The sequence below is a fragment of the Neomonachus schauinslandi genome, chromosome 3 (assembly GCF_002201575.2).
Source record: "Neomonachus schauinslandi chromosome 3, ASM220157v2, whole genome shotgun sequence".
Lineage (NCBI taxonomy): Eukaryota > Metazoa > Chordata > Mammalia > Carnivora > Phocidae > Neomonachus > Neomonachus schauinslandi.
The window spans coordinates 75,545,470-75,564,309 of record NC_058405.1 but is presented as its reverse complement, the minus strand read 5'-3'; the positions used below and the strand labels follow the sequence as shown (position 1 = coordinate 75,564,309).

The 18,840-nt window shown below is 35.3% G+C and overlaps 1 protein-coding gene across 9 annotated transcripts in view; it reads right to left on the bottom strand.

Moving 5' to 3' along the window:
• Positions 1–4,005: 4,005 nt before the first annotated feature.
• MTMR6 (myotubularin related protein 6) overlaps positions 4,006–18,840 on the bottom strand; it is a 34,166-nt gene continuing 19,331 nt past the window's right edge. For 4 of the 9 annotated variants that reach the window (XM_021678334.2, XM_044913575.1, XM_044913574.1 and 1 more), the window contains 8 exons: positions 16,084–16,216; positions 15,244–15,353; positions 14,714–14,839; positions 11,969–12,018; positions 11,341–11,541; positions 9,462–9,593; positions 9,250–9,376; positions 4,006–6,224 (listed from right to left, as the gene is read on the bottom strand). In XM_021678334.2, coding sequence (XP_021534009.1) covers positions 5,964–6,224; positions 9,250–9,376; positions 9,462–9,593; positions 11,341–11,541; positions 11,969–12,018; positions 14,714–14,839; positions 15,244–15,353; positions 16,084–16,216 — 1,140 coding nt within the window. In that variant the 3' untranslated portion in view covers positions 4,006–5,963. Of the gene's footprint in view, positions 6,225–9,249; positions 9,377–9,461; positions 9,594–11,340; positions 11,542–11,968; positions 12,019–14,713; positions 14,840–15,243; positions 15,354–16,083; positions 16,217–17,611; positions 17,726–18,840 lie in introns of all 9 variants that reach the window. The other 5 variants (XM_044913577.1, XM_044913578.1, XM_044913571.1 and 2 more) reach the window with 4 other exon arrangements.

Sequence of the window (18,840 nt, the reverse complement as noted above, 5' to 3'; positions counted from 1 at the left end):
ACTTTTATAAGCACTGGAAACCAGAAAATTCATTTGACTCACTTTATTGAGATATTCACTCCATTGCAGTGGTCTGGAATCAAACCCCAGTATCTCTGAGGTATGCCTATAATGCATACAGAGAAATTATTTCAAGTGACTCCTGAATACAGTATTTTGTACATCCTTGGTAAGATGCAAAGAAATCTTGTATTTTATTCAGTATCCCTATTATTAGTAGTAGTACTAATTATAATTTTGAAACTATATTTTGAATATTGTAGTATAAAGCAAAAAAATGTCAATTTACACATGCTATTAGAAAATAAGATTTTTATTTTTTATATATTTTTTTAGAGGGGGAGGAGGGGCAGAGGGAGAGGGAAAGAGAATCTTAAGCAGACTCCACGCCCAGCACAGAGTCCAACACGGGGCTCAATCTCACAACCCTGCGATCATGACCTGGGCTGAAATGAAGAGTCAGACACTTAACCGACTGAGCCACGCAGGCGCCCCAAGAAACCAAGATTTATAGTATAAGGGAAATAGAGATACACATCAAAGAAGAAAACACTGTGGTAATAATAACTTGGTTAATGTTGTTTAAACTCATTATTTTTAAAAATACATTTTCTAGTTCTGTCCATTGAAAGGGCCTGGAAGCAATGATGGTCCAGTAGCAATGAGCACATCTTATGTCCAGAGTTTGGTTTTAAATATCATTCCCCACTAACAGGAACAAGAAATGGCTGATTCCAAAACTGCAGTAAAGAAAGCACAAGATGAGCCTGGGACATCTACTCATGTTGGAAACCGAAAATGTGCTCAAAACTAACTGGTACACGAAAAGGACATGAAAGGACCTTGGATCTCTTCTGGACAGACTTAGAACAGTTTGAGCAAAAAGAGCATTTACTGTAATTGATTGTAAAAATACACATCCCTACAGAGAGAAAACTAGTGTTTGGAGGTGACCATTACAACTCCTTATTCTGAAAACTAGTGATTAAAGGGGAAGATTTAAGCATTTATCACGCCTTTTTTTAGAGGAATTTTGCGATTTGATGAATGAAATCACTTAAGAGATTTTTTTTTAAAGATTTTATTTATTTATTTGACACAGAGAGAGAAAGCACAAGTAGGCAGAGTGGCAGGCAGATGGAGAGGGAGAAGCAGGCTCTCCACTGAGCAGGAATCCGGAAGTGGGGCTCGATCCCAAGACCCCAGGATCATGACCTGAGCCTAAGGCAGACACTCAACCGACTGAGCCACCCAGGCGCCCCTGAAAGCACTTCTTTAAAGAATACCACCTAATAAATGTAAAACTAAAGACAAATTAGAAAATCACCATTTTGGAACACCTAATGAAATAACTGATTCAGGCAAATATTATCAATGCGCAGGTTGTTAGGGAATGGGATATTCATTTTGATGTCAAAATAACACCTGGCAGAGCATTTGCTAAGTGCAAAGGAGAGAAACCAACCTAAAGGAGACCTCTCCTTTATAAGGAGAGATCAACCAAGTGATCAAACTTACCATCAAAATAGTGTAACAGCCTGATATTATACCCTCTTGAGTAATTCAATATGAAGTGCAAAGCATCTTTCCTAAAATGCTTGATCTGAATCTCATTTAATGCCTACTTTATAGGAGGTACAGCAGATAGAGGAACAAGTTAAACTACACCATGAGGAAACAACTGGGCAAATGCAGGAAGTGGTAAGATACTCTATAGCTGGTCTGGTTCAAGACATCAGTACAAAGGAAGGTGAGGGGACTGTTCAAGATGAGACTAAAGAGCTACAAGCAAGTGCCATGCATGAACCTTAACTGGGTAGGAGTGCAAAAATAAAGAAAAGCCCATGTGGAGTCAATGAAAGACTGAATTTAGATGAAATCAGAGGATAATTAGCTTCTTGGATGTGCTAATGGTTTCATCGTTCAGGATGAACTTTTAGCCCACTATGCCTATTTTAAATATTTTGGAAATTATTTTTATAATTTTCTATTTTATAACTACAGTAACAAAGAGCCCAAACTCTCAGTGGCCTAAAACAAAGGTTTCTACCCCCTGTTGTGTAGCAGAGTAATTGTGCATTTCCTTTAAGAACAAGAGAGATGTTTACTGATTGGGGTAGGTGGTTTAGAGTGTGATACTCCTATCATTCTGCAACAGAAGCTCCAAAATATTGTTAAATGCAAACGCTTCTGAAATTTGCTTTCAGTTACACATTCCACTACTTTACAAAAGTTGCTGTGCAAAGGGATATTTTACTTGCTTAGAAATAACTAAGGCAACACTAATAGTGTTCATAAAAATGGCAGAAATTAGTGTTTTATTTTCTTAGAAGACAAGTACCATAGTATATATCCTGTTCTTCAGATATTCAATGATTTTACAGTTGATCTTTTTCTAGAGACAGATTTCTAAAGCTTACAGATATGTATTTTTAAAAATAGGTTCTACATTTTAACTTAACCCAAACATGTTAATACCATTTGGATTACTGCATGGAAAAGCCAACAAAATAGCTAAAACTTGGCCAAAGAAAATGGATCGATATTACTGATAAAAGTCTGCAACTGCTCTCAATAGTTTTGTAAATGAACAGAATTTCATACACCTTAGAATGCCAACTGAAAAATTTTCAGTACTCTCAAGCTGACCTGAAGAAAAAAAAAAAAAAAAAAAGAGGCCAGAAAAGGCTATTCGAATTGCCAAAATGCAGAACACTGGCAACACTGAACGCTGGTGAGGATGTGGAGCAACAGGAACTCTCATTCACTGCTGGTGGGAAATGGTGCAGCCACTTTGGAAGACAGTTTGGCAGTTTCTTACAAAATTAAACATGCTCTTACTATATACAACCCAGTAATTCACTCCTTGGTATCTACTCAAAGGAGGTGAAAACTTCCATCCACACAAAAACCTGCACACGGGTGTTTAAAGCCAACTTTATTCACAATTGCTGTAACTTGGAAGCAAGCCAGGTGTCTTCAATAGGTGAATGAATAAACTGTGGTACATCCAGACAATGGAGTATTATTCAATGTTAAAAAAGAAATGAGCCATCAAGACATGAAAACACACAGAAGACCCTGAAATGCATTTATTAAGTGAAAGACGTCAATCTGAAAGCCCACACACTATTATGATCCCTACTATGTGACACTCTAGAAATGGTAAAACTATGGAGACAACAGAAAGATCAGTGGTTGCCAGGGGTTGGGGGATAGGGAGGGATTAATAGACAGAGCATAGCGAATTTTTTGCGCCATGAAAAATACCCTATATGGTCATTATTCATTTGTCCAAAACCCACAGAATATACAACACCAAGAATGAACCCTAAGGTAAACTATGGACTTGGGGTGATTATGATGTGTCAATGCAGGTTCATCAATTGTAACAAATGTACTACTCTGGTGGAGTATATAAGAAATTTCTGGACCTTTCTCTCAATTTTGCTGTGAACCTAAAACTTCTCTTAAAAAAATAGTCTTTAAAAAAAGGGGGGGGGGGCTCCTGATACTACCCCCCTGCCCTGCTACTCTACCAAATAAAGACAACTTAAAAAAAAAAAAAAAGGACTTCCCTCCATCTTTATTTAGTCAAGATTCCCTGAGCTACTTCTGGCCTAGCTAACCTTTCCAAACACTCCCATATAAACTCTTTCCTGCAAGTCATTTTCATCATCCTGTTTATCTCCAGATCTGCCTTTGGTGAGACATTTTACCCTGAATGTATATACTCACTGGACACTGCCTTCCACCAAAATTAGTGACATTATCAACTATATTTGCTGAACCTTTTAGCCCACTATGCCTATTTTAGGTATTTTGGAAATTATTTTTATATACAAGTTATTATTTATCAACATCAACCTTTTGAAAAATGACTTGCTCAAACCTTACAGTGTTATGATTAGTATAATGTGCAGGTCCATTTGCCTAAGTGAGGAAAGAAAAAAACCAATCACAACTGATCCCATTTGTTTTTTTCCAAAAGAAAAACATCCAAAGTAAAATATGAACATTTAATTTCCTTTAAATAATATGTAATAATTTACATGCTATACATTCCCAAACACACTGAAATTTTGTAAGACATATACACAATCTGCTTTTTGCCAAAATATACCCTGTAGGTCACTTAAGATGTTAACTGATTTCTCAGTCCATGTGTGAGCACATAAACACATATATATATGCCTGAAGTTGAAGATAATAATAAACCAAAAAAAACACCTGAATATAAGAAGTCTGCCATGGAAGATTCCAAAACCATAATCAGTAACTGGAACCAAGGAACAAGGCACAAAAGTTTCCCTTTGTGGTCACAAAGATTAAGTTTTCTGTCCCAGTGCTTAAGTATGGAAATAGGCTTGGCTAAATCACAAACTATATTTTATAGTACATTTCTGTTACTGTTTAAAAAGGAGTATTTTTCTTATTACATAATGCATTACACAAAAGCATTGAAAAATAAACAGGATTAGATAAGTTCTCATACATTAAAGCTTTTTTTCCATTTGAAAAAGATATTTATGCCTAAAACTAATATAGATCTAAGTACAGTAAAGAGAAGCATTAGGGATCCTATCCAGGTTTCCTATTACCCCTGAATCATACCTCTTGTCAGTCATGTTACTTAAACCTTCAATTTTAAAGCCAGCTGGGTGATACCGTCAATTGCATGTGAACTGTTTTTTTTTTTTTTTTTGTCATGTAAAGATATGTTACTAGCACACAGTTAATATAACATGGCAAAATGAAACTTTTCCTAGCATTTAAGTTGTTCCTGCTAAACATTAACTTTGTACTAGGCTATCCTTAATTTTCCTTTTTTATTCCTATGTTAATGGAGAAGAAAAAATGTTCCACATAGAAATGGCTGCTTTAAAATTCATGCAACCAAGCAAAATCTAAACTATCTGTACTTCCTTTTTTTTAACCCCAAAATTTGGGGGAAACTGAAAGCCTGTTCTAGGAAGAGCAACTCATTGAAAGTTGAGAGAGAGAACAGTATGTGTGTGTATGTGTGTGTACACATACACATTCTTCATTATTTCTAAGAACAGTTTTAGAGCCTTAGCTTTTTAAAGTTACACAGTTATTCAAGGAATAAAGCCAAGCACAAAGTAAGAATCAAAAGAATGCAGTAATCCATACATAAAAGACAGTCAAATAAGTTTACACATATTCAAGAATAATCTAAGTTGTAAATAATGTCATCAAATGTAGCACTTTACAAACTGTAATCAGAATAAAACCTTCAGTTTCATTAATTTTGAATATGGATGTGGGAGCAGCTGACCATGAACTTAATGCTGTACGTACACATCTGTTTATACAGGACTGTTGTAGCATGCAGCCCCCGCAGGGATGATGGTGCAATTCTTTACAAATAAAAACAAGGCTGACCCAAAGAAAAAAAAAAACAAAAAAACCAAAAACCTGCTCTTCGCTATAAAACTTAAGAGTAAGTTGAAATTTTAAGGCTTTCTTAGAATATTTTTCATGGCACTTCAACATTAAACATCACTAATAGGCAAAATATGTAAATATCCATAGTTATAGAGTTATATAATCAAAAGTACATGCCATGTGAATTATTAAGGGAGAACTTTCTCCAGTTTTGTTTCCTGGCAATTAAATTATAGTTAAGGAAGGTTACTCAGAATTGTTTGGCTGTAATTAACATATAAATCATACAGAAATGTCAATTCACTAGTATACAGTACAAACTGTGTTCTGAATAAATCTGCCAACACCACTCGTTTCTTAAAGAACTTAAAGTCATTCCCTGCTGGAAATGCAATTAAACGGACTTACTTCTCCCCCAAGAGCAGTTATTATCCTTTCTTCGACTATTAAACTCTAAGATCATTATTTGACAAATTCCTTTTGGTCATGCGCACATCATTCTCACAAGAATCCAATTCTTGCACTACAGTCAGTCCAGAAAATACTCTACGGATCTAACAGGTCATTCTGGCCACACCATACTCTAAGCTGACCACACCAGGTTCCGACTTGGAGAACTCTTCAGCGTATTCACTGTAACGATTATCTGCTGGGTTGCTGCCCTCTATAGTTCGAAGAGCATGATTCACAGGCAACAGAGTTTGCTCCTTAAAACACAAGGAAGTTTTGAGGGTAGGTGATTCAGGATGAACTGAATGTAACAATTCCTTGGTGAGAATTTCATCTGTTTGCTTATTTTTACGTTGCTTAATTTTCTAGAACAAATCCAAATTTGAAAAAAATTACTAATTACACACACTACATGTTCAATACAGGTTAGATGAAAGAAGAAACCATGCTTTTGTAAATGTTCTCTTTATGAACAATATACAAAGTTAGATCTCAAAAAATTAATAAAATCTAGTGGAGAGTAAGACATGGTTGAGAATCTTAATTGTTTACAACTTTTACAGTGGAAAATGGTTATTACACATGACTGTAAAAGATCAAGCCTTCATATTTGAAAAGGGCATAGATTACTTAGGAAGTATAAAAGGTAAACATTTTATAATAAAAGAAATGTGTATGAGACTTCACCCTGAATCATAACTATATAACAAACACACACTTATTTACCTAAAGAAATTTCTTACATGGTTTCCCTACAATGATTTGATAGGTGAACATAACCAGCTTTAGAACACAACAGAATTTTTTAATATTTTTTATTTTTATTTTTTAGATTTATTTATATATCTTTGAGAGAGAGCGAGCAGGAGAACAGGGGAGGAGCAGAGGGAGAGGGAAAGAGAGAATCTCAAGCAGACTCCCAGCTTTGGCTTGATCTCACGACCCTGAGATCATTACCTGAACTGAAACCAAGAGTTGGACGCTCAACCAAGCCACCCCCAGACGTCCCAACAGAATTTTTTTTCCAAACAGAACATAAGATTTTAAAAGTATTCTGTGACAGAGTGTCATGCTCTCTAATCCCTGGACTGATCTCTGGCCACTCTGCTGATATTTACCTATGTCTTGGATTTGCCTCTCTCTTTACACATCCTCCTATCGTTTCCTCAAGCAGCCATTTATTACCTCCGTATCTGAGAGATGACTAAGGAACAGTCCTGCTTGAGAGGCAGACCTGACAGTCTGAGTTATACCAACTGTCTAGGATTTTTAAAGTATGGACTCACCGATCCTTTTTGCTTATATGTGATGACAGAGAAAAGATTACAAGAAAGTCTTACTTACGGTGGAGAGAGACTTTTTTTTTTTTAATCTTTTTATTGTTATGTTAATCCCCATACATTACATCATTAGTTTTAGATGTAGTGTTCCATGATTCATTGTTTGTGCGTAACACCCAGTGCTCCATGCAGAACGTGCCCTCTTTAATACCCATCACCAGGCTAACCCATCCTCCCACCCCCCTCCCCTCTAGAACCCTCAGTTTGTTTTTCAGAGTCCATTATCTCTCATGGTTTGTCTCCCCCTCCGATTTCCACCCCCTTCATTCTTCCCCTCCTGCTATCTTCTTTTTTTTTTTCTTAACATATATTGCATTATTTGTTTCATAGGTACAGATCAGACACTGGGGAGGGTATGTGCTCTGGTAAGCACTGGAGAGAGACTTCTTAAACAAGACACAAAAGAAGGCATAAAACATAAAGAGTGACCAATTTGACTGCATTAAAATTCAAAACATCTATACAAAACATACCATAAAAAAAAATGGAAAAGACGAAAAGAGACTGAACAAAGCCACTTGTGATAGACAGATAGACAGATAGATATCTAACAAAGAATTACTGTCAGGTGTATAAAGAATTTTTTTTTTTTTTTAAGATTTTTTTATTTATTTATCTGACAGAGAGAGACACAGCGAGAGAGGGAACACAAGCGGGGGGAGGATGGGAGAGGGAGAAGCAGGTTTCCTGCAGAGCAGGGAGCCCGATGCGGGGCTCGATCCCAGGACCCTGGGATCATGACCTGAACCGAAGGCAGACGCTTAACGACTGAGCCACCCAGGCGCCCCTGATGTCAGGTGTATAAAGAATTCTTACAGATCAATAAGGAAAAGGCAAATATACCAACAGAAAAATGAGTGGAAGTTTGAATAGACCATTCAAAGAACAGGAAAAACAAAATGGCCAGCAAATATATGCAAAGTCATTCAACTTCCTTTGTTATCATGGAAATCCAAAACTGAGAACAAGTTAAATGTTCTGCAGTAGCTGAATGGATAGACTGTGATATATGCATATAAGAGAATGTTATACAGTAGTTATTAATAAAACACAAGAATTAAGGCTACATGTATCAACATGGATAAATTTCAAAACAATGTTGAGTAAAATGAAGCATGACAGTATAACAACCTTTAAAATATGCAGCTCCTTAAGCTGGGTGAAGGGTACATGTGCCTTCATGTTTCTGTTGCTCTTTTATGCCTTATAAAAATATATTCTTTTGTATTTCTTCAATATAAAATAAAAATATTTCAAATCACACAAAACAGTATTATAAATAGTGGATAAAAACACATATAGTAGAAGTATAAAAATATGCACAGGAACAATTAACACCAAATCCAGCCCAAAGCAGGTGGGGAGGGCTAAGAAGGAGTATATTTCTTCAAATATCTATCATGTTTCATTTCTTAAAACAAAAACATGAAAGATCTGAAGCAAATATGATGTTAAAATCTCACAAAGCCAGGTGGTAGATTCCCTGATATTTATTATGTTCATAACTCTACTTTTCTATATACAGTTCACCCCTGAACAACACAGGGGTTGGGGGAACCAACCCCCCATGCAATCAAAAATCCATATATAACTTTTGACTCCCCCCAAAATGTAACTACTAATAGTCTACTCGTGACTGGAAACCTTACCAATAGCCTAAAGAGTCAATTGACACATATTTTGTAAGTTGTATGTATTAATACTATATTCTCACAATAAAATAGGCTAGAGAAAAAAAGTGTTACTAAGAAAATCACAAGAGAAAATACATTTACAGTACTGTACTTTATCAAAAAAAATCCACTTATAAGTGGACCTGTGCAACTCAAACCGATGTTGTTCAAGGGTCAACTGTACTTCAAATACTTCAATGTTAAAATTCAGGGAAAGCAATCAAACTAACATACTGAAAGTAGAGGACATCTGATTTGGAAGCAGTCGTGTACTTATGAGGTTTCTATATATACTAATTTACACTGAGAACATAAGTAAGGAAATACACTAATTTAATATTCCAAATATATCACATTAGACATTTCAGAATACTTACAGATTCTAAGTCTTTAATATCTTTCTCTAACTGTTTATTTTGCTCATTCATATTCATTATTATATTAAACACGGACTGTCTAGGATGCAATGTTCGATCAAATTGGTGGTACATGTTTCTCCAAAACCTTTATGACAAAAACAAAAAACAACAACTCAATAAATTGTGTTTGAGAAAAATCAAGTATAAATACCTCAATGATGCCAACTTACTTAAAACTGAAAGATACTGTATTTGGCTCCAAAACTGCAAATTTCGGAGATTTGGAACTGTAGAGAGGATTTAAGTACTTCTTTTGGTCATCCAGGAGAAATGGCCACAGGGAGTAAGTCTTTTCCTTTAACCTTAATGTAATGAGAAAAACAAAGATCTTTCCCACAGATGCTAATACTCATTTTTATAAATCAGGCAATTGTTTCCCAAGTAGACTTAAGTTTTAATTTTTCCTTCTCTTCGCAACCTAACCTCACCTTGTCTCTGAATTCTGTATTCTCCCTTTTGTCCTTTCACTTATAATCATGAAATAAATAAAACCGTTTCTCTGAACATAACACAGGTCTACCATTTTCTCTCACAACCATACACGTTAAGAGATTCCTTTCAACTCACACAATTTCATAAACATGGTCTCTGTTATACCTATTTCAAATCACCATACACATGTATACAGAGTAAGACACTTGTATCACTCTTTGGCCTCATTCTCTTAGCCCTATATCTGGGCTATAATAACATGTATTACAAAGCAGGGACAAATTTAAGTGTGAGTGAGTAGCAAAAAAAAGGGAGTTAGGAAAAATCAGGACATTATTCAACAGTAAAAAGATGCCAATCATATTGCAACTCTAAGAGTAAGTTAAGTGAAGTAATTGGATAAAGGGTAGAATGGTTTAGATAGTATATTTACCAAATAAACATAAAATAGTTGGGGGTACAGGGGAAAAATGGAGAGTCTGCTCATTTTTCTATGACCCCTAAGATGACCAATAAGTAAGTTCTTAGAGAAAGACTACTAGGAAATAAGTGCTTTTATTACCATCTTCCTTTGTAAGAGGATGTTTGGCACTAACTGAGAAGAACAGTTTTTCCTAAAAGAGCTCTGTACTCTAAGAGTCACCTGCTCCAAATTATGATACACTACTGTGAATTACTATGGCACAGAGCTAAAGTCTAAATGCTCTTTGATTTGTTCACCTCTGTCATACTCTGATTTCACTTGTAATTCCCTTTACACATCTTTAGAATCTTCCAAGTGCTCTCAGTTCTGCCTTCAATTCTGTTGAGAGTGAGAGTATGTGGCTGTCTTCAAACTACTACCAGATTTAGCTTCTCTATTATGTCACTTGGACATTCAAGAATCTATAACTGCTCTTTATTGACTTGTAAGAAATCTAAACTCAGAAACCCAACCAAAAAAAATTTATATTTAAGCACTTCTCACAGCCTTACCCCACATTTCCTTTGCATCAAAATTTAACCAGAAACCCCTACTCCCAAAGATTGGTTAGGAAAGAAGAGGTACGAGACCCAACTCAGGGACAGACACACTACAGCTAACACAGATTTATTTTCCCCAGAGAATATCTGTTTAGAAATGTGAGGAAAACTGTAAGGCCTCATCTTACCTTAAAACCAACAGTTTTTAAAAATATTTAACCAAACTTTAAAGCTTAGTGACCAATACTTTCTAAGAAATGAAATAAGTTAGTATTTTTCTGCTCTAAATATATATTCAGATTAGAAAGGAGTAGAATGGCGGTTTCCAGGGTGTTGGTAAGGTTTCTTGTTCTGGGTGCTGGTTACATAGATGGATGAGTTTCAGATTTACTGAGCTTCACATTTATGCCATATGCACTTTTCTATATGTATGCTACATTTCAAAACAAATTCTTTAAAATGTGTTTTTACTGTTAACCCGAGGATGTGAGGGATAGAGGGCACTTAGCTTCAGAAATAGAGACAATAAAATCTTTACAACAAAATTCAATTCTATTACATACTGTCAAGATATTTTATTATGTTCCACTATGATTTATGTTAGACCTCAACCAAGTAGGAAAAAAAGAGTCCATTTTATGCAAACTGTCTTACTTGAGCTCTTCTCTTTCCTTCTGACAATTTCCAAGGAAGTTTCCAAATTGGCATGAGTGAATATGTTCATGGATCTGAAGAAGAAATGCTTCATTGAATTCAAAGTCTTGTGGGAACTGTTCGGTCAAATGCCACACACACTCCAAGAACTGAGTAAACACCGGTGAGACTTCCTTTGGGTCACCATCCAAATGGCCACACCTACCCCCCAGAAAGTACAAGCTTTTAAAAATGCCTCTGAAAGAAGTTAATTATTCACATATTATCAAATTTAAACACACACACATGAACCTAAAACACTATTCTACTGTCATAAAAAAAAAGCATAATGTTTTTATTAAAAACAATTTAAATCTATGTTTTTCAACCACAACTTTAAAGGATCTTTACTTTCTAAGTACCACAGTCCAGACAAAAAGGAAGGCAATAAACTGCCATGAAAATTTAACTAAGGTATGAGAATTGAAAGAAATGACAGAAAAAAATTAAATCAGTTTTCATACAAAAAACCTGATAGCACTCTCACCTACCACTGGATATGTGAGTTCATGAAGAACAGAAATATTCTGGTACTCTAAAATGGTTTTACTAATTTTACAAAATATATAAATGTACAACTATGACTCACCTCTCTGAAAACTTATGTCCAAAAGAGATCCAATCCTTTTCTATTAAAACCTTAATGAGAAAAAGCAAAACCCATTTTACAACTACTTTCAATTTCTTTTGTTTAAAATGGATTGAATCCTATTATCTTAACAGCATTTACCCTTTTAACTTATGGTTGCAAACAAAACAAACTTTTGTTTAATTACAGGCAAAAGACAGCAAGAACCTGGATTAGAGGCTGGTTTAACAAAGAGTAAAAATGACACATAAAAGAAATACGGTAGTCCTGTGACTTAAATCATTTAGGTTGTATTTATTACATTTTAAGTGAAAACTACTTGTTATAAAGCGCTAACACATTTACATTTCTGTATGTCTAATGATGATATCTGCATAGAAAAAAGGCTACAAAAATGTAAATCAAGATGTTAACAGTGTTAACTATAGGTGGTAGACTGGGGTGTATGCTTTAAACCTTCTGGCTTACTTGTACGTTACTTATATAGTACTTAACAGAAAAAGAATGATAAAGACACCAATAAAAAGTGTATATTCAAATTCAGATGGTGATATCTAACCTCTTGAATGGACTGTCTTTATCTGTTTTCTCTGTCACAACTCTACTGAAGTAATAGGCTTCTAATTTTTTTCAGTCTAATTTATACAACCGATCTTCTTAGTATTTAATATATCTCATAATTTCATTATATAAGCACCAAGTACATTCTTTTCAGTGTCAAAACTGCCACCTGGGGGGGGTGGGGGGGAGCTAAGATGGCGGCAGAGTAGGAGGATCCCAGGCTGGTCTTGTCAGTTGAACACAAACAGATAATTATCAAATCATCCTGAATACCCCAGAAATTGGCCTGAAGACTGACAGAACAAACTCCACAACTAAGGCGAAAGAAGAAGCCTCACTGAAGAAGCACCGAGAGGCAACATGTTCCTTACTTTCAGCTGAGCACACTCTGGAACAGGGAGGTTAAATTCCTACTGGACAAAATGACGAGATGGAGAAACACACCCCAAAAGAAAGAAGGGAGGGAGGGAGGTAGTACTCACTGCCAGGGATTTAAAAAAACAGCCACCTTTAGCTTCTCTTTGTTGTAAATCTTTCCAGAAGGCCATATAATGTGACGGGGAAAGATACAATTTCTGGAGCCATATTGCATGGGCTCAAATCCTGGCTTTGCCACTTCCACACCTGTGTGACCTCAGGCAAGTGGTCTTCAGGCTGGAGCCCCAGATTTCACTGCAGGCCCTCTGCCGGTCATCTACACATCCACATCTAAAACTTAACTCAGTATCTTTCTCACTAAACTTAGACTTCTGCTTTTCTAAGTAGAGAGCAAGAGAACAGCACCATCCTAGCAACGGAGTCCAGAGACAGGAAATCATCCTGGAAGAGGCCTCCTCTCTTCTCCACATCCAATCCAGGAACAATTCCTACTGTTCTACCTTCTCAGCCTTCTCTACCTTGGAGGTTGAACCTATTACCTCCTCTGCATTCGCGTGGTTCTGCCTTACTCCTGGCCCTCTTTTCTCTCCTGAGTTATCTTACCAGTTTCTACACTGGTCTCCCAGCCTCCACCTGGAAGACACCAAGCCATCTTTTTACAAAGCAGATCCAAGCAAGTTACTGTTTCCTCTATTTAAAGCCCTTTAATGGCTCTCACTACCCAAAGAGGGTAAAGGCCAAATTCGTCTTCTCTTCCTGAGGCCTTCATCCCACTATATCCTTCTGCACCCAAGCTCCCCGCGCTAACACCCTCAACTCCAGCCATTACACATCACCTGCATTCAGCCTACAGAGCTATGCTTTGGTTCTCATTGTTCCTTTTGCCTGGGAAGCTCTCACACTGTCCCTGGGCATTTATTACATGATTTCATTTGAATGTCTAGCAAACAATTAAAGCCAAACATGGCAGAGAAAATATTCCTCATCTTACACCCTTAAGGTAAGCTGCACATAATTTTATTAGCAATACCTCCATTCAGCCTGTCCAAGACTCAATATGTTAGTGCCACCAAATAACGGTGCTGAAAGGGATGTGGTGATGTTAAACCTTCCCCTGCTTTAAGATGGCACTGCATTTAATTATTCTAAACTAGTGAAAACTTTCTACCGTCTCTTCACTTACTTAACTTGCCATGAATTAAGATGTAAATTTTGAAAACGTAAGTTAATCTAATCTTGTGTTAAAAGACAAACAAAAAACAGGAGCCAGGGCTTTAGCTTCACAAAGCAGAAAATCTATTCAACTAGAAATTTAATCTTCAGATATAAAACATGCTTCCTCCTAATGTGTAATTACAATTAATGAATGAAGGCGTTTTAAATAGAAAGTTTCCTCTAGAACGTAATTTTTAAGTACTCCTATTTGTGCCTTGTTTTACATCATTCACATTTGTCGTATAAAAATGGAGGAGAAAATACTGAATATTTCTACTATAACATTTTAGAAAAAAAAACTTTTATATTCAAAACTTGTTGTCAAAGAGATGGCACAAATGGAAATCAGTCTAACTCAAGGTTTTTCAACCTCAGCACTAAATACAGTTTGGGCCAGTTAGGTCTTTATTGCAGGGGCTATCCTCTGCAGTACAGAATATTAGCAGTATCCTGGGCCCCTATCAGCTAAGTGCTAGTCGCACCCTTTTCTTTGTAACAACCAAAACTGTCTCCTAACATTGCCAAATGTCTCCTGGGAGGACAAAATCATTCCTATTTGAGAATCACTGATCTAGCCAAATCACTCCTTACCATGAATCCTTTGATTGTCCTGTAGTAGGAATCCAATAAAAGAGAGCCAAGGGAACAAACCTGGGAAGTCCTATCCCAACCATCAGAACAATGTACCAACACACTTGCATTTTCAACCATTATTGCCTGAAAAGAAAGATCACATACTTAGATTACAGCAGAATACATTTTAGGTACATCAATTAAGTTCTACTTATTCAAACTGTACTAGCAAGTATTGCATTACAAGGAAGAGCAACGACTACAATGATAATGCTGTCACAGCATAATTTCAAAAAAACAAGACAAAACACAAAGCAAACAAAAAAACAAAACCAAAATTGCTGTTTCCAAGTGTATGGGGGTTTCTTTTTAAGTCCCTACATGAAATACTACATGATCTTTTAAAGCTCAAATTAAAGTAAGCCTCATTAAAAAAGTAAAACATAAAAGTTATCTGACTGGAAAGGGTAGCAGCACCCAACAGGATAAATGCATTCCTTCCCAACCATTATAAATCCCCAAACAAAATATGAGAGAAGAAGAGTTACTTTGGCTAAGAAGATTGCAGCGTCCATAACAGCTTTGATATGGCGGAGCCATCCTGAGCTCTCCAAACCAGAGTAGAAATCACTGACAGAAAGCCCTTTGGTACCATTGACTAAAAAGGGGAAAAAAACATTTCATTAGAATGCAGCTAGAGTCTCCACTTCTCCTATTCAAGCTCTCTCTGAGTGAGTGAATTGGGAGGAAGAGGACAAAATAAAAAATGAGACTCTATAAATGAAAAGATGCTATCAGAACTGCAATACTGGATTTTTTGGGTACATTTTTCTATCATTCCTTGTGCTTAAAAAAAGCTCCAATCTCTTAAAAAAAAAAAAAAAATTGGTGTATGAACTGCTTAATTTAAAAGTTTGGTATTTTAATTTTTAAAATTCTACACCACGACTGGAAAGATACCTTAATACTTAAATGGAGCATTATTATCAATTAATCTTCAAGAATAAGCAAGAATATTTACCTAATAATAACCTTTTCTTTGTTTTTTTTTGCAAAACCATTAGAACTGTACTGTCCAATACAGTAGCCACTACCCGAACTGACACGTGGGTAGTCCAAACTGAGATGTGGTTTAACAGTGTAAAATACAAACTAGTCAATTTTTAAGACTTCAAGGAAAAAACCTAAAATGTGTCATTACTAATTTTTTATACTGATTACATGTTAACATGTTTTTAATACATTATACAAAATATATTAATTTCAACTTTTACTTTTTTGAATGTGGATATAGGAAAATTTTAAATTACATAATCTTTAATTTTATAATGTGCTGACATTATATTTCTATTAGACAAAGTTGCCTCAAAGGCAAAAAATAATCATACCTTCCAGTAATTTCTGAAGGCTGGACCGCATGACATGAATATTTTCAATTCCAACAAACTGAAATCTAATGTTAGAATAGTTGTCTTCATTTTCATAACCTTTTCCAGCTGCTCTGTTGGCCATTGCATTCAGCTAAAATTTAAAGTTTTAGAAATTTAGAGACAAATTGCTTTTATCTCTTAACTTAGTTTACCAAAACATCATGAAAATACTAAATAAACCACATTTTAGCAGAGTTTAAAGAACTCTTCAAAACTGAATATGCTACCGTTTTTAATAAGTAAAAGTGTCACATATGTTATTAAGAGTAAAGAAGGATACTTTATATAAAGTAACAACATGACTGCTACATAATGGAAAGGTCAGACAAGAAGTTCCCCCACAAATAATTTATGAAACTAATTCACTTATGTTTTTAGTCAGTTTTCCATGTTTATAATATTTCAAAATTTAAAAAAGAAAGAAGTATCTCTTATCTGAATCCTAAATGATTCAGAGATGAGCCAAGCTGAGAAGTTTCCTGTTATAGAATGAACCTATTAGATTCACTTCAGAGCAAGCCTGTGGAACACATGATCATTCAGAAAGCCACAGGGACCCTGAAAAACCAGATCTGAAATACACGTCAGATTATTTGAGGTCCTCCATATTGGAGATTACTGGAGGCCCAAACAGTATATACCATGGCATACAATCCACTAGCTTGATATATCTCCAAGAATTGGGCCAAAATTGGTCTCCAAGGGGAAAACAGACCACCAGTAGGCCCATGCATGGTCTTTGGTCACTAGATCAAATGCTATCAGAGGTTCATTTAAGATTTGGTATGTTTAATTCTTTGAGACTAGGATTTCATAATGCACATTATTACAGTTTACAAAATATTCTTATGAATTTGGATGAAACAAAACCTAAATTGGAAGAAAAAGTAGCTTTTCATTCAGTAGATGGCCCAGGTTGGTAAAAAGAACAGTTCAATTCTACCTACTGACTCACTGGTTATTCAGCACTTATGATGACTTAGGTTGAGAGTTAGATATTAAAATGCTTCATTATTACTAGTTAAGTTGAAGTTTAAATAGTACAAACAAAACAATCAAAGAAAGGCCTATTTTCTGTGTAGAAGTCAACTATACAAATAGAGGTACTAGGTCCTGGGAAACAGATCACCCTCAGGCCTCATATTCAGACACTCTTGTATTACAACCATCTTTTATACCTAATATTACCTAGAAGTAATTCTGACCAATGAATCCACCCAGATTAAACAAGGAAGAAAAATAAAATTTGTCTTACAAGAGATATCACCAACATTCTTGACTTCTAAGAAAGTCTTTTCTTAACAAGATAAAAAATTATCAGATTATCAATTTCTAGTTTTTAATACTTCTTAATTTACTCATATTAATCTCATCTTCTGTTTCCTCCATTATCTTTTGTGAGAATGCATAATGATGAGAATAACTTCTAAAACAGCTACCATTCCTTTCAACAAAGCTGCCTAAAATTGTGCTCTATATCGCTCACTCGCTTTTTCTCATCGCTTTCTCTTATTTTCTCATCATTCCAGATTTTTGAAGAAATCCTCACTATAATTCTGCCAATGTCCTTTTGTGTAGCCCACCAGCTCTGCATTCGATGCTATAATAAAAATTGAAAGTAATGTTAGCTATTACCATTGAGGATTTTAATTACTTTAGTTTCAGGATCCTATATGAATTAGTTGCTTAACGGTGTTTATAGAAAGAAAAAGGCATTCTGACATTTGTCTCAATGATAAAAACTGAACCTAACATTACAGATGCCTAACAGGACAACTATGTCCTGTTCACTATTTATTTTTTTTTAATTTTAGTAATATATTTTATTTAACTCCAAATAGAAAAAATATTACCATTTCAGCATGTAATCAATATTAAAATATTATAGAATATTTTAGTGTTTTTTGCACTGTGTCTTCAAAATCCAGTGTGGTTTTGTTTTTTGTTTTGAATTGGTGAAAATGATCTCTTTTTATAGTATAACAAATATGTAGTGAGGATAAAATGATATATTTTCTCTACTCCAACTAGTATTTATAGAATCATTTTTTTTATTATGTTCAGTTAGCCACTGTTTAAGTACATCATTAGTTTTTGATGTAGTGTTCAATAATTCATTAGTTCGATATAACACCCAGTGTTCATCACAACACTTGCCCTCCTTAATGCCCATCACCCAATTACCCCTTCTCCCATCCTCCTCCCCTCTGAAACCCTCAGTTTGTTTCCCGTAGTCCATAGTCTCTCATGGTTCATCTCCCTCTCTGATTTCTCCCCCTTCAGATTTTCCTTCCTTCCCCTATGGTCCTCCGTATTATTGCTTATGTTCCACGTATGAGTGAAATCATATGATAATTGTTTTTTCTCTGCTTGACTTACTTTACTTAGCATAATCCTCTCCGGTTCCATCCATGTCGATGCAAATGGTGGGTATTCATTCTTTCTGATGGCTGAGTTATATTCCATTGTATATATGTACCAGTTCACTATTTATAATTCTCTAGTTCAATGTTTTCTAACTTACTATTTTCCTTATTTTCTTGAATATTTCAAATTAAGGCCCATTATTTTAACACACAGTGTTTTGACAATTAAAAAGTCTACCAAAAAAAAGTCTACCAAAAAAATTATTAAGATTTCTAATTTTTCAAACACATGCACTATTTAACATTTCTTCACAATAATGTAAGACTTCCACACCATCAAGAGTTCCCA